This window comes from Myxine glutinosa, chromosome 12, assembly GCF_964187855.1.
Source record: "Myxine glutinosa chromosome 12, kmMyxGlut1.1, whole genome shotgun sequence".
Classification (NCBI taxonomy): domain Eukaryota; kingdom Metazoa; phylum Chordata; class Myxini; order Myxiniformes; family Myxinidae; genus Myxine; species Myxine glutinosa.
The window spans coordinates 20,291,260-20,308,282 of NC_136272.1; the positions used below are offsets into that span (position 1 = coordinate 20,291,260).

The 17,023-nt window shown below is 42.4% G+C and overlaps 1 protein-coding gene across 3 annotated transcripts in view; it reads left to right on the forward strand.

Moving 5' to 3' along the window:
* LOC137438143 (pinin) overlaps positions 1-15,833 on the forward strand; it is a 55,170-nt gene extending 39,337 nt beyond the window's left edge. For 2 of the 3 annotated variants that reach the window (XR_013621051.1, XM_068133119.2), the window contains 3 exons: positions 9,725-9,864; positions 9,994-10,104; positions 15,207-15,833. Coding sequence is in view for 1 of the 3 variants with exons in the window: in XM_068133119.2 (XP_067989220.2) it covers positions 9,725-9,864; positions 9,994-10,104; positions 15,207-15,236 (281 nt within the window). In the remaining 2 variants the exon portion in view is untranslated. Of the gene's footprint in view, positions 1-1,364; positions 1,648-9,724; positions 9,865-9,993; positions 10,105-15,206 lie in introns of those variants that run through there. The other variant, XM_068133122.2, reaches the window with a different exon arrangement.
* The last annotated feature ends 1,190 nt before the right edge of the window (positions 15,834-17,023 follow it).

Below are 17,023 nucleotides of genomic sequence, written 5' to 3' on the forward strand. Positions count from 1 at the left end.
AAGACCACCAACCTGCCTGCGGTGATTAAGTGAAAGGCCCTCGGAGATAGCGTCATCGCGGGAGATTCCAATGATTCTGAACGCTTTGGTTTCAACAGCATGAAGACAAGCTCGGTGTGAGGCAGGAGCACCAGCCCAGAGGGGAGAGCAGTACTCCATTGAGCTGCAGATGAAAGCCTTGTATGTGGTGAGGAGCTCAGGTGTGCCAAGGAAGGACTTCGCACGACGGAGGATGCCCAGTCGGCGACTGGGTTTGGAGGCCAGCTTGGAAATGTGGTTTTCCCAGGAAAGATCATGGCAGATAGTGAGACCCAAAAGCTTGAGTGACAGAACTTCTTGGAGAGGATTATTCAGAAAGTAGATGGGAGGGTTGTCCAGTCGGTCTTTTCGGAGAGACATCGTAAGAGTGTGAGATTTGTCAGATTTGTCTGTGTTCCGTTGGAGCACTTGCTTGAGTGTTTCAAATGTGAAACCAACTGGTTTAAATAAAAATTGATTGTTGAAGGTCTTCAGGGTTTGTATTTTATCGAGCATGCTCTTTAAGGTCTTCACTCTGGAAACATGCAGGATTTTCTAACTCCAACATTGCCAATCTTCCTCCTACGTCTCTTTGCATTTATTTCACAAGGTGCAAAATACCATTTGGTGATGTTGCAACCTTTCATCCAATGGGGGTTTATTCAGAACTAGCAAAGGTACCCGGCGTTGCTAGGCAACGCAGGGTCGCTTCGCTGATGGGAATATTAACAGACGGGGGAGGGAAAGCAGGACAGTAAAGATGAGGCCTATGCCTATATATGCCACGTGCCCAGACATAGGTGAACGAAGGAGCCTTTACGTAATGCATAATACTATATGGATTGCCCGCTCTCTTTTAAAAATATCAGAACCGCATTGCTGAGTCGGAATGCTTCTGTTTCAAATGGGCGAAAACGTTCAGTACATCCGACACGCTATTCCAACACTCCACTTCTTTAGTACTTTGAAATATACTTAATCTTGGTCCATCTTATAGAGGGAATTTTTAAAAAAGCAGATGGTTCAAATCTTTGGGTTTCCATTAAGTATCGCAGGTCCCAGTAGAGTGACACCCTATTCCATGGAAGTATGAATTAAGACAACAGTGCAGAAGGAGGGATGACATCCTTTCATAAATAATTAAATACGCTCAGTTATAAGAATCACTGATTTTTTTTCAGATTAGTCTTCGAGATTCGATCCTCAAAGCCGAACACAGAATTTAGTTATATACTTTAATTAGTCCATTAGAGTAGATCATGTTTCCAAGGCTGTCTTCTACCGACTCCTCTCTGGCCTTCCTCCCCCAGCTCTGTCTGTGCTCTGTCCCCCAAATATTCCTGCAGGTCGCACAAGAGCTGCCTGCAATCATCTTGTGGTTAAACTGCCAAAATCAAGACTCTCTGCTCACCTTCATTCTTTTATTCCTCTTTTCTCCCGCCTCTGGAACAAACTCCCTCACTCTATTCAATCCCACTCCTCCCTCCAGGTCTTTAAAACAGCTGTTCACCACCATCTGTTGTCTTCCCCCATACAAAACCTTGATCTTTTCTGCCCCTGTTAATTCACCCCAGATCCACTTTTTTGGAAGTCCTAGCAATGTCCGTGTTTTATACCTCAACCTTCCCGTGCCTCCTCCCCCCCCCCCCCCCCGCCCCAAGCCCTCTCCCTCCCACAGATCTCCCCCGATGTCCCTGTTTTCTACTGTTGTGCCTGTGTGCTTCCCTCTCTCTCCCCATCTTGTCTCCCGCTCCCTTTATCGTATGTTTTATGTGCCAGTTTGTCTTTTTGTGATTAATGTTAGCTTTTACACGAGCCTCGATTCTGTTTACATAAAAAAAGGCAAGGCACGTTTGGATAGGCTGAAATAAAATGGCGGCTAAGATTCATGCTACATGATGTAGGGCTGACCGGCAATAAAGCTTTTCATGAAGGTAAGCCGTTGTTTCTCTTCAAAAGAGGGGTTTATATTCATGTACTCCTTTGGAATTCCCTTCCTGCGCATGCAAAGTTTGGGGCCGCTTGGTTTCATGGTTTTGGAGTTATGGAGGAGACACGCGCGCACACGTACTGACACCTTCTCTTTTATTATTATAGATAACTAGATCAATACGAGTAATATTTAATTACTTTGTGCCGAGTTGTTTGGGTTAGAATTGAATAAATGTGTTATTTTGTGCGTACTTAGCTCTGAGCGGCTCTTGAACCCCGTCGGGAATCGTCTCGGCCCGAGCACGCAATCCAGGCGCAGCACAGGCCTCGGCGCCCCCTCGCCCACGCTTGTCTTCGTCGTCTGCTGCACCAGCACTCATGTCTCAGTGCACCCAGACGACACCTGGACCAATAAGAATGCACGAGCCGCGACCGTCTGCAGGAACTCGGCACACCCCTGTTGACAATCGTGACTTTGCTATCAATGTCCACAGCCAAGAGATGAGCAGGGAGAAGAGGAAGAGCAAATGTCGGGACTGCTCGTACTAACTGTACCCACGCAAGAAGCTTATCGGCGACCGTCCACCTCCAGATCCGGAAACCGAGAGAAAAGCCAAGAAGAGACAACACGAACGGTGGTCGCTTTCCATGAAATCCAATCGCACAAGAGGACAAAATGTCGGGACTCAAGTCTTTTATTCCCCGATCTTCCACCTCCTTCCATGACGTTCTCGCACTCCCCAATCAGCAGCCGCCATCCCATCACTCCATGGTCCCGGACCAATCACTGCTCTCCTGCGTGGCCTTATGGCCCTGCCTGCTTGATGTGGTGATGTCGTGGCTGGCAGTGCCAGCGGTATTGTTCAACACCTTGTTCTGGTTGGTTTTATTTAGTGTTATAAATGTGCGATTTCCTGGCTTTGTGTGTGTGCTGCTGGTGTCATAAGGAAGAGGAAAAATAAGAGGCCATTACATAAAGGGCATTAATTACCCATAATCCCTAACTAATTAACATAACCTCACCCCTCGTGATGGGAACGAAGATACACACGACATCCTGTTTAAACAAATTTCCTACTTAGTCACGTGAAAAAGTAAGTACACCCCATGTAAAGTTTTGACTTTTTCAACATATAACTATTTGATCTTCATTTCAACAATATTGATAGACTAGCAGAAGTACCCGGCATTGCCGGGCGGGGGAGGGGGAAGGGGAGGGGAACGGGGGGAAGAGCGAGCCCCTTGGGAAAGCGAGCGATTTTTTTTTTTTCATAGCGTCATTGCATTTCATAGCATCATAGGGATTTTTTTTTTCATAGCGTCATCGCGTTCATAGCGTCATCACGTGATCGCTCTGAGCGAATCAGCGCCCACCTGCTCTGATTCCGTGCGCTGAAATGCGCTGAGGTAAATATGAATAAAAAATATGGATCGTCAAATATTTTGTTGTTCGGCCATGTTCGTCCCAGGCTCAATGGCCATGTCTATGCCAAATATCAAGCACGAAAGCCTCTCCGTTTAGGAGTCTATCGGTAACATTACACACACACACACAAACTGTGTTTTATATATATAGATAAAGGTGATATAATATAACAAATGTCATGAAACATTTACATTTTGTAGTCCATTGTATAATTTAAATCAACATGAATGTAAATGTCGCATGTGGAAAAAGTAAGTACACCCCTACATTTATCACGACTTCAAATACCTAAAATTAGAATCAGGTGCACCAGCTCAGGTGCAAATGATTAGAACATCGTTAGAGACGATCTTGGAGGAACCTGTCTTGTAAACCTCAGACATTGTTTGGTTTGCTCTTTGTTGTTGAAGTGTGCGGCGTCACCATGCCTAGATCAAAAGAAAAACAGGCCTTCAGAAAGAAGGATATAGTCGGAAGGGATTTAAAAAGATCTCCAAACAATTTGAAATCGATCATTCGACTGTCCGGAGGATCATCTACAAGTGGAGAAGATTCCAAACAACTGCCAACTTGTTCAGGCCAGGCCGCCCCAGCAAGTTCAGCCCGAGAGCAGACCGCAAGATGCTGAAAGAAGTCTCGAAGAACCCCAGAATGTCATCACGGGACCTACAGGTAGCTCTTGCCACTGTTGATGTAAAAGTGCACGAGTCTACCATTAGAAAGAGGCTGCCAAATTTGATCTGCATGGGAGGTGTGCCAGGCGGAAACCTTTGCTGTCCAGAAAGAACATCAGGGCAAGACTAAAGTTTGCCAATGAACACCTCGGCAAAGACCAGCACTTCTGGAACAATGTGCTCTGGAAAGATGAGTCAAAGTTAGAGCTATTTGGCCACAGTACCAGAAGACATGTTTGACGAAAACCAAAGACAGCATTTGACCACAAGAACCTGATACGAACTGTAAAGCATGGTGGTGGAAATATTATGGTTTGGGGCAGCTTTGCTGCATCAGGGCCTGGGCAGCTCACCATCATAGAACCCACTATGAATTCTTCATTGTACCAGAGGGTGCTTGAGGATAATGTGAGGCCATCTGTCAGAAAGTTGAAGCTCAACCGAAGGTGGACCTTGCAACATGACAATGACCCTAAACATCTATCTATAATTCCAGTAATCTCTGTGTGTGTGTGTGTGTGTGTGTGTCTGTGTGTTTGTTTGTCTGTGACCGCTGTTTCTCGACAACCACGGGTCCGATATACTTGAAACTTGCCAGGTATATTGCTGGGGACCTGAGGATGTGCCTTTTCAAGGTTTCATATTAATCGGAGAAGTAGTTACCGAGCTATGGCGATTTATTTACCAACCGTTCGCTTTGGCTTTGCGAATGGACCAAACCATTTCATGTAAATAGAGGGGGGGGTTCTACCGTACTCGCAAGCCGTTCGCTTTGGTTTTGCGAATGGACCAAACCATTTCATGTAAATAGAGGGGGGGGGTTCTGTGGTCGTTACTGCCACGTGGTTTCAAAGTTTTTTTTTGTTGTTTGCACGCATGTTTTTTTGCACCCACGTACGGGCACGCCCTAGTACCAGTAAATCCACCAAGGAATGGCTGAAAAGAAAGAAACGGAGGGTTCTGGAATGGCCAAGTCAAAGCCCGGATCCAAATCCCATCGAGATGTTGTGGAGGGATTTGAAACGAGCTGTGCATGCAAGAAACCCCTCAAACATCACACAGCTGAAAGAATTCTGCATGGAGGAGTGGGCAAAAATTTCTCCCAGTTGATGTCAGAGACTGGTAGACAGTTAGAAGAAACGCCTACTTGAGGTTGTTTCTGCCAAAGGGGGCAATGCCACCTATTAGAGCCAAGGGTGTACTTACTTTTTCCACATGCGAAATTTGCAGTTATGCTTATTTAAATTATACAATGGACTACAAAATGTAAATGAATGAAAATGAATGATCGTTTTAAGGCCATTTTCCCCGCTAGAGCGGGGGTTAGCCAACCACAAAATGTAAATGTTTCATGATATTTGTTATATTATATCACCTTATCACAGTTAGAGCACACTCCCTATGCAATTCTACCTGGACTAAGGTAATCATTGTCTTCCCCCTACAAACGTAACAATATGGTCACCCAGTAATCAATCCTCTTCTTGTTAAACTCCCAAAATCCAGGCACACTGCTCCCCTCCTCTCATTTGTTCCTCGATTTTTCTCACCTGTGGAACCGAGTTCCCCAGTTTGTTTAGGTCCATTCTTCCTTCCATGGCTTCAAGACAGCTATTTACCACTACCTGATAAGTTTATCCCCCATGTCTTCAACCCCAAATGGCCCCATTCCCAAGCACTCCCTTTTTTCAGGTTCGTGTCAGTTTTTTCCCCTCTCTCCCTCACCTCTTTTCCTTTTCTGTTCCATTCCTGCTTTCCCACTTCCTCTTCTTGCTGTTTCTTTCAGCTTGTTCACCCCCATGTGTCCACTTCCCCTCCCCTTGATATCACTCGCACCTCGACCCTGCTGGTATTTCCCCGTTTCCAGTTTGTTCCCTTGCAATCTGCTCTCGATCTTCTCGGAATGTCGACCATGTAAATTGGTGATTTCATTGGCCATGCGCTGCGGTGAGATTTGTTCCAATTGGGACAAAGTCTAGTACTTTGCAAGACAAGCCCGACCTGTGGCCCCCATCACGACTGAACACATCTTTACGCTCGCCTTGCATTCCTTCACCCCAACTGAGTAATATGGCACATATTCACGGGTAAATATGAAGCTCCACTAAATCAACAACTTGCCCTGGTTCGGAGTCCAGCCAAAGCAGACGCCGAATCTTGAGCTTGCCTGCAAGTTGATCTGAAGGTCTTATCAAAACATCTCAGCCTTGAAGACAACACGTTCACGGATGGACGGAGTGAGGGTGGTAGGTGGATCCGGAGGGGTCTTTTCACTCCGATAGGAAAGCCAGCGTCCGCTATGGCTCGCTTGGGATCGATCTCCCTCGCCGCATCCCTCCTCGTGTTGTCCGTGTCCAGCGGCTGGCCGGTGCTGGAGAGAATATCCAGCAAGAAGCTGTGCGGAGATCCCGAATGTTCCTGTGAGTTGATACCAAATGTTCTGTCCACACCGCCGAGACACTGACTTCTATCCACGACACCGAGAGTTTAATCAAAACCGGAATTTGCAAAGACAGAAATCCTATTCGGAAAAAAGTGGAAAAGATGAAGTGTGGTACAGCTTGGAATGATCGCTGTATGTTATAGGTAGGTACTTATGGAGACGAGACAAATGGACACACCAGGTGTGGAAACAGGTTTTTACCCTTCGCGTGTGAAGAGAAAAGCTGGGTTAAGCAATAATTGGTTCACTGCCTGTCTGTCTACAAATGTCAGTTTATGATCGAGGAACAAATACATTTTTCAATTGAATGTTGTATTTTGAACATGAATCAGAAATCAAACATGTAATTTAGCAGCGCTTTAGCTCTGAATTTGTCACGATTGCACATGCGCAGAAAGGGAGTGAGAAATGTTTACTCTCTGTCTGGCAGTAAAAACAAAATTGAAAATCATTCCAAAGAGGAAACGTACTGTTTTCAAGAACGTTATAAAGGACACAAACAACAGGCACGAAAAACTAATGTAACGTGTTAAACTAGAGCGGCACTGGGTAGAGCGCATACCTCCGTGAGGCTGAATAGTTTACGTTTTGTATCCACTGATAGGCCTGATCTGGATCCGAACATGAACCAAAATCAAATTGGCTTGTTCTTGCCTAACCGACTCGTCCACCAAGTTTTGTCGTAATCCGTCTTCAACGTTTTTGAAATATCATCCGATATAATCGCTTTTGTCCCTATTGCCGAATGGTGCAGAAACACTTTAAAAAATGAAAAATTCTTGCATCGGGATCCGTATTCAGATCTTCACAAAAATCGAATAGTTTCGTCCTTGTCACACACACAACCTGTGCACAAAGTTTTGTCCAAATCCGTCTAGAATTTGAGATATCGTGCTATATAGCAGTTTTTGCCCAATCGATCACTGGTGAATAATCACTTTTTAAAATCCTCTGATCCAGATTCGAATCTTCACCAAATTGGATCAATTATTCCTCGTCACACACAGTTGAACCAACCTGTCCAATAAGTTTCGTCCGAATCCGTCCCTAACTTTTTGAGATATTGTGCTATATATCGTTTTTTGCCCCATCAATGGTGAAGAATCACTTTTTAAAAAATTTGACCCAGATCCGGATCTTTACCGAAATATGATCATTTTGTTCTTGTCACAAACCTAACCTCAACCCAACCAAATTTTGTCCGAATCCATCCACAACTTTTTGAGATAGCCTGTTCACAGGCAGACAAAAACAAGAAAGGACATCAGGTGTTGGAGAACAGGTATGACGAAAATTGAGAGAATCAATAATAATTGATTGATTAATTGTGCAATTAAAATTAAAGGAATAATAATCTTAAATAATTAATTTCCTAATCAATTGGCTAATAACATACCGAAACTACCACTGCTTCATCTGAATCTCTAACTTTTAGAAAATTAAGTGATTAATGGAAAAATGAAAGTCCTGTGGCCAAATTTATTAATCAATAAATAATTAATCGATTAAATGATTAATCAATAAATCTAAAATATCCTTTATAGCCACATCACCTGGTCACTGTCATGTCCAAATATTAGCTTCCGAGCTCAAAAGGTGCCTGAGATATTGCCCAGATGAGAAAGAAAATAATAAAATGATTAATAATGAAAATAAATAAATAAATAATCGTTAAAAAAATTAAATAATCGATCAATTGCCTAATAGAACACATAAACCACCACCATTTCATCCGAATCTGTAACTTAAAAAAAATAGAAGTCATTAATCGATCGTTTGTTTGTTTGTCCGGGCGATATCTCAGCCATCCTTTGAGCTCGGAAGCTGAAATTTCGGCACAATAGTGAGCAAGTCCTTTGTCAAAAACTATTTTTAGCTTTTTGATTAATCAATTAATTCATGAGTTATGTAATTATTAGCGATTAATTAAGTACTTATACATTTCCTTTCTCTTCTGGGCATTTTCTCAGGCACCTTTTGAGTTACAAAGCTGATATTTGGACATGCCAATGACCAAGTGATTTGGCTGTAAAGGCTATTTTTGATTTATTGATTAATCAATAAATCGATTAATTATTCAATTAATGACTAAAATTTTTCTTTTTTTTTAAGTTACAGATTCGGATGAAATGGTGGTGGTTTATGAGTTCTATTAGGGATTAGGCAATTGATTAATTATTTAATTTATTTATGATTATTATTTATTTATTTTCATTATTAATCATTTATTTATTTTCTTTCTCATCTCGGCAATATCTCAGGCACCTCTTGAGCTAAGAAGCTGATATTTAGATATGACAGTGACCAAGTGATTTGGTTACAAAGGGTATTTTTGATTTATTGATTAATCAATGGACTATTCATTTTTTCCAATTAATTAATTGGTTTTCAAAAAGTTAGATTTGGATGAAGCAGTGGTGGTTTTTGCTTAAGTATGCTATTAGCCAATTGATTAAGAAATTAATTGATTAATTATTTTAATTATGCAATTAATCAAACAATTATTGTACACCACTCCTTCCCAATTCCATCTCCAAGTGCTGCACTAGCAAGCTGCTTGGTAACTGAACACATCCCAGTCCTCCATCCCATTAATACAACTTGCACATATCTAGCTGGCCAATGTACATGTCTCCCTGAACAATGTACATCTCTCCTTGCACATATCTAGCTCTTTGTGGAGGTGAGTTGGTCGGATAAGAGGCTTGAGATGTGTGAATAGTAGGACGACTACTTGGCGTCTTGTTTGCAGTCGTAGCATAGTCTTTTTCAAGATGGCCCACTTTCAGACGATCATTACTGACATTATCGGGCTTGCCGTCGATATCGACAGTGAAAAACTTGTCTATGTCTGGGAATGAGGATAGGACCATCGTAGGGGAGTTGAAGAGTCATCACTGAGGCCCTGCATGTGTCAGCTCGGCCAAGGAACATATAGCTGCTGGGATCCAAATCACAGGTAGCCATACTATAGGTGCGACAAATTACCATGGCGACATAACGGTGGTTCCAAAGGCAAGCGCCACCGTTGGTCAGACGGCTGCAATCCAAATACCGAACATGACGAGATGGAGACTCAGACTAGCGAGGGTTTGCACGAGTTTTGTGAGGCATGGGTTCTCCACAGTTGTTGGCCAACTACAACTAGTGCATTATTTGGGCAAATAAACTGGTGCAGTTCTTGCGGGGATAGACCAACGAGCGGTCACTGGTCCGGAAATCTCGTTCCAGACCCGATCCTCATGGGACAAACTATTGACGGACACGTGGCTGAAGATTGTCGTTTCCTCAACATCAAGCGTGGACAGGTGGTGTACATTTACCTGATGCTCAAGGGCAAGCCCGGGAAGGAAGAATACTGGAGCGGAAGCGTGAGTGCGTGCATGGACATAATCTGTTGAATCGATCACATATACAAACTCACACAGACATTTTGCATTGTCCTGCTGTGTAAATGGACAGTTTCCCCACCCACGTACCCTCTTGTGGGCATCCCACAGGTGTACAACCCTGACCTGACAGACTATGCACCCAACCTCGGCTACTTCCCGAAAAAGATTGTGAACGTGACTCATCACTTCCACAACGCAACGTACGAGTACCCCACCGAGGTGAGAAACATTTGATTGGTTGGTGTTTAAAGCTCTACTGTGACGTCATCTTCAAGCATTCAATGCATTTATTGTACTACAAATAGCCGAGGGGTCGGAGGGTTCGTTATTATCATTGTTAATACTAGGGCATGCCCGTACTATATATATATCTAAAATTATATCCCCCCCCTCTATTTACATGAAATGGTTTGGTCCAAAGCGAACGGCTTGCGAGTACGGTGACAATCCCCCCCCTCTATTTACATGAAATGGTTTGGTCCAAAGCGAACGGCTTGCGAGTACGGTGACAATCCCCCCCCTCTATTTACATGAAATGGTTTGGTCCAAAGCGAACGGCTTGCGGAGTTTGGTAAAGAAATCGCCATAGCGTGCACAAACGCGCAGGAAAGCGAAAGAATCGCAAATTAGTTTTAATTAGTTTTAAAACATAGTTTAACGCCAACATAGTTTGCCAACGTGAAATAAATGAATACGCTCTCAAATGTGCCGTCCGAGGCAGAGTCTGTTCGGCACGTTCGGCACACGTGATAGCTCGCTGTTCTGATTGGTTGAATCGTTTTTTGGACATAGCTCGGTAACTACTTCTCCGATTAATATGAAACCTTGAAAAGGCACATCCTCGGGTCCCCAGCAATATACCTGGCAAGTTTAAAGTATATCGGACCCGTGGTTGTCGAGAAACAGCGGTCACAGACATACAGACATACATACATACATACATACATACACACAGAGATTACTGGAATTATAGATAGATTATTGTGCCGTTATCATTATCTCGTCCTGCTTACAGCGAGACCGAGTTTTGCAATCACTTCTGTGTGTCTGTCTCGCTAGGTGACCAACACAAAAAACGACTGTGATACAAGCATGAAACTAAGCAGTGATGTTCTTTGATAGATACTCTTTAAATCCAGTCAATCTGTGAACTCGAAATTCAACATGGCGGCCATTTTTTTCTTCTAAATGACTAACACAAAATGACTAACGTCCGTCTGTCCGTCCGCCCGTGATAGGTTTTCGTTATCGCGATAACTTGAGAACGGCTGAAGGGATCTTAGTCAAACTTGGTGTGGGTATGTATAATGAGGTAACGATGAACTGAAACGATTTTGGGGTCACGAGGTCAGAGGTCATGTTAGGTAAAAATCCTGTTACCGCGATAACTTGTGAACCAGTGAGTCTGACCAAATGTGGTGGTGTTATGCAGAATGATGTAAAGATGAACAGATTAGATTTTTGGGTCAAGAGGTCAAAGGTCAGTCTAATATGTCTAACGAGAACAGGGCAATTCCACGAGAAATGGTCCGCAGAGGTCAAATTTTTAATTTGACTGAAAAAGTTCATGTTATGTACCAAATGAAAGCTGAAAACATGTACTTTCAGATAATGTCAAGATCACTGAGTTAGCTTGCTCTGTTGGCTTACATCACTCATTGCAATTAATGAAGTCATTCTACTGAAAAGCGCAGTAAAATTGGCCCTCGATAATGCAAAGAACTATTAATTCATTCATTTTCTCAATTCATTGGTATGAAGTCAACAAATGCTACCACCAGAAGCTACCTGTATGAAGATTATTTCAAAACCAATTGAAAAAATATGAGTTGTCCTTCTATGCTTTAAAATTAAAACTCAAATTAGGAGTCAGATGTCACTCCGTGACGTGTCACTCCATAACGAAAATTTGACATTTGGTTACTTTTCTCTTTAACTGGTGGATAAAAAACCAAATAAATCCAGGGTCATTAAGAACTTATACCACCCAATCATTGTACAGTATAATTTTTTTTTTTTTTTAATCTACAGAAAATAAATTAAAAAGAAAACTTGTCACTCCGTAACGTTACAGAGTGACTCATTCTGTCAAACAATTGATAACTCAGCCTGAAAAAGGTGAGTTCCTTCAGGAATTGTTCGATTCAATTATCCTGGAATTTCTTTGCCACATCTCACGGTAAGGGTGCTGTTGATTGGATAGGAGGTGAGGTAAAGAGGAGAGTTTGGTTGGCAAATCTGGCTGGGGATCCTGTATCTGATGCAGAATCCTTCTTCCGCGTAGCAGCGGCACAGTGCAAAAAGATCGAAGTTTTATTCATCGCAGCAGGAGACATTGAGAAGTTCCAGTCGCAATTGGACGAGCGCTGGCAGTTAGTGACGTCGCTTCCGAAAACACACCAAACACACTGTGAAACCTGTGAGGAAATATGTTGTGAGCGCCTCTATGTACTCAACAGCGGAACAATTTGAATTGGTGAGTCTTCACCCCGAGTGCCATGTATCATCCTTGGAATGTCAAAATACTGCTAGTCCAGCACCTGCTGAGCACCCCAGGTCAGACAGTCAACCCCAAGTGCACCCTGGTGACTTTGTGACTGTGCAGTATGTCACAAAAAAATCTAAGAAGTTGTTTGTTGGCCAGGTGACTCAGATAGTAGATGATGGTTGTTTGGAAGTATCATTTTTGCGAAAAGCGGGCCTATCTGACTTGGCATATACATTCCCAGAGGTGGAAGATAAATCCTGGATTGATTCCAACCAAGTCGTCAGATTCCTTCTTCAGCCATCCCTCGACCATCGCAATCATTATGTATTTGCTGAATGTCCTTTGGGAAAGGGAACCTTTTGCAGGGCAGTCATGTGAAGTTTTGTGATGTGGCCAACTGATTAATTCCAAACTTTGTTTTGTTTCTGGTCATCCACTCGTAAAATAAATTGTTCTCAATTTCTTTAGTCTATTTCTTGACTTTTTTATATGTTTATTGTATATTTTCTCAGTTCAGATTTTTATTTTTATTATTTATCTGAAGTGTTAGATGTTGAAACACCAGCACAAGTCAGCTGGGTTCAGAATGAAAGCCTGGCGTTATATAGAAATGATTTGTTGCTTTGGGAGAAATCTCAAAATTGACTCGTCACTCCGTAATGGGATTTTTCGTCACTCCGTAACGGGACTATTGTAATTATTTCAGAGTAATTAGGTCATGTCTGGAATTTTGAAACCCCTGTACTGAAGGCACAACTATTAGTGTATCTTCCCATTATTTCATTACAATTTTATAACTATTGTGAGAGCAGAGTTTTCAATAAATGTTGTTATTGTTTAATAAACTAGGGCATGCCCGTACTATATATATATCTAAAATTATATCCCCCCCCTCTATTTACATGAAATGGTTTGGTCCAAAGCGAACGGCTTGCGGAGTTTGGTAAAGAAATCGCCATAGCTCGGTAACTACTTGTCCGATTAATTTAAAACCTTGAAAAGGCACATCCTCGGGTCCCCAGCAATATACCTGGCAAGTTTCAAGTATATCGGACCGGTAGTTGTTGAGAAACAGCGGTCGCATACACACAGACACACACACAGACACACACACAGAGATTACTGGAATTATAGATAGATGACAAAAGACAGTGTCACTCCGTAACACCGTTTTTGAATGTTAATTACTTGACAATGGTCCAACTTACAGGAACTCCATTAATATCTCTGTAAAGTGCAACTCTTCCTTTACAATATGATATATAGAGAGTAGGTACTAGTGGCTTTATCACTACTAGGGTGTGCCCGTACGTGGGTGCAAAAAAACATGCGTGCAAACAACAACAAAAAAAAAACTTTGAAACCACGTGGCAGTAACGACCACAGAACCCCCCCCCCTCTATTTACATGAAATGGTTTGGTCCATTCGCAAAGCCAAAGCGAACGGCTTGCGAGTACGGTAGAACCCCCCCCCCCCCCCCCCCCTCTATTTACATGAAATGGTTTGGTCCATTCGCAAAGCCAAAGCGAACGGCTTGCGTTACTTTTACTAATAGCTCGGTAACTACTTCTCCGATTAATATGAAACCTTGAAAAGGCACATCCTCAGGTCCCCAGCAATATACCTGGCAAGTTTCAAGTATATCGGACCCGTGGTTGTCGAGAAACAGCGGTCACAGACAAACAAACACACAGACACACACACAGACACACACACAGATACACACACACACACAGAGATTACTGGAATTATAGATAGATGCTTGAGCAATCAAAGTTCACAAAAATGACTCAAAGTGTCACTCGTAACGTCGTGGAATTGCCCAACAGCTGAAGTGATCCAATTCACACTTGGTGCAGGTATGTATAATGATGTAAAGATTAACTGATTAAAATTTGGGGTCACGAGGTCAAAGGTCAGGTTAGGTAAAAATCCTGTTACCGCAATAACTTGTGAACCAGTGATCGGATTCTGACCAAGTGTGGTAGTGTTATGTAGAATGATGTAAAGATGAACAGATTAGATTTTGGGGTCAAGAGGTCAAAGTCTGTAATATGTCGAACTTCAAAGCGGAAGTGATCCAATTCACACTTGGTACAGGTATATATAATGATGTAAAGATTAACTGATTAAAATTTGAGGTCAAAGGTCAATAACTTCAGAATGGCTGAAGTGATCTAATTCAAACTTGGTATCAGTATGTATAATGATGTAAAGATTAGCTGATTACATTTTGGGGTCAAAGGTGAAAGTCTGTAATAGGTCTATAACTTGAGAACGGCTAAAGTGATCTAATTCAAACTTGGTACAGATATGTATGATGATGCAAAGATTAACCGATTAGATTTTTGGGTCCTGAGGTCAAAGGTCAGAGGTCATGTCAGGTAAAAATGTGATAACTTGTGAACAGCTGAAGGGATGTAAATTAAAACTTGGTACAGGTATGTATAATGATGTAAACATGAACTGATTAAATTTTGGGATGAAGAGGTCAAACGTCAGAGGTCATGTCAGGTAAAAATGTGAACTTGTGAAAAGCTGAATGGATTTAAAGCAAACTTGGTACAAGTATAATGATGTAATAATGTGGGCGGAGGCATATCGGTCGACATCGTGACGTCAAAGAGTGTTGTTCTCGTTAATACTGAATTTCGGATGTACGAGTATCAATACAAAATCACAGAACGACATATTATCTACAAGAGGGCATTAAAATTTTAACTACCTTTACTGTTAACATTACTAGGTAATGATTACTGATCTTGTTCTGTGTAGAAAGATCCAAGCATTTACGACTCTCCTTTAATTGTTGCTTTTATATTTTGGTACCAGGACTATGACTTTACCTGTACTGAGTACTAACGAAGACCAAGGCCACCACCATCGAAACACCAAGCCAAGCATATACAACTTCGAAATCAAAACCATGACATCTGGATGCCGCAAAGTTTACAAAGGGCGCTTTGTATGAGAAAAAAATAATAATAAAAAATTGAGCAGCAAATGCAACATCGGTGAATTTATCCATCGATTTCTGTGAAGGCAGCCTCATCTTGCTTTTGTGGCTTTGTGATTGGCTGAAAAAACACGTGATGTCACGTGCGTTTCAGTAAATCGTGGACAAGCCTTACTCTGCCTCCATATAAATTGCAGACTTATTTTGGTTGCATTTACTGCCAAACGATGCATTCCTTCTTGTTTTGTTTTTTAAACTTTTTTCTCCCCAAAAATAGGGTGTACAATGAGAATGTTGATGATGCGCCGACATGGCAATTCTGGTTTGGAAACTTGACTGTTCACCGTTATAAAAGATTAAGCGAATTTCATATTTCCAAACATTTAATAGAACTCGTTCATGACGATTGCTTGTAGTAAACTTCAGCAAGTAGCGTATCTGTATTGCTAGAGTGTCGAAAATATACACATAAATAAATATACCTGTAATGCTTTTCAAAACTTTGGAATTGTCAGTGTTAATTGGGGGAAGGGGAATTCTATTTAAATTGAGTAGTTTTTGCATACAGAGGTTTGTGGAGGAGATAGAACACAGAATGGACAAGGACATAACAGAATGAAAAGAACAGTAGAAAGAGAGTTGGGCGATAGGAGGAGATAGGGGACACCAACAGCAACATTGAGGGACAAAATAGATGGAGACTTGGAGAGATAGAGATATGGGATGTGGGGAGGAAACTGGGTGAGCAAGATGGATACAGCCACAAACTCTCGATCATAGAAATGAAAGGAGAAAATGCAAACCCGGAAGGAAAGAGGGTTCATGGGGATAGAAAAGATCATGGTTGCAAATGGGGGATGACCTGACATGGTGGTGAGCATCTGTTTTGAAGTCCTGCGGGGAATTTCACCAGAAGGGGGTTACTGGCAGATCATGTGTGGCCTTGCAGAAACCTGGGAGGAGAGAGGGAGAGAGCAGATGGTGCAAAACTAGAAAGGAGGCCGTAAAAGACGAGAGCGAGAGAGACAGACCGACCTGTCTGCGATCTCAAAGGGATAGGGCCAGATAGCAGAGACTCGGCTTCATCACGGGAGATTCCAATAATTTCTGAAGGCCTTTGTTTCCATGGTGTCAAGCTGAGTTAGGTGTGAGGCAGGGACACCAGACCAGAGGAGAGAGCAGTACTCCATCAAGCTGTGGGTGAAGACCTGTTAGGTAAATAAAACTTGAGATTACTTGAGACTCCTTGCCAAGGAAAGATTTTGCGTCATGGAGGATGCCCAGTTGGTGACTGGATTTGGAGGCCAGCTTGGAAATGTGGTTTTCCGACGAAAGATTTAGATATGTGGTTTCACCAAGAAAGATCATGGCAGATGGTGAGGCCAAAGGGTTTAAGTGGCTGAACTTCTTAAGGAGGATTATTAAGGAAGAAGATGGGAGTGTTCGCCAGCGTTTCCCGAGAGACAAGGTGAGCGTGAGATTTGTCGGAATTGGACATGTTAAAATTGGTGGACCAGTTTGTGATTATACCAAGGCCCGCACAAAAGGAAGAGGCTGCTGCCTTCCTGTAGGCTGAGTGTTGTTACGGCAGAGGGTAGAGTCTTCAGCCAACGGGGATAAAGCAGAGAGATAATGATGATTTTCCAGAGAGTCCAAGATCAATTCATGAAGACTAGGAATAGGAAGGGGTCCA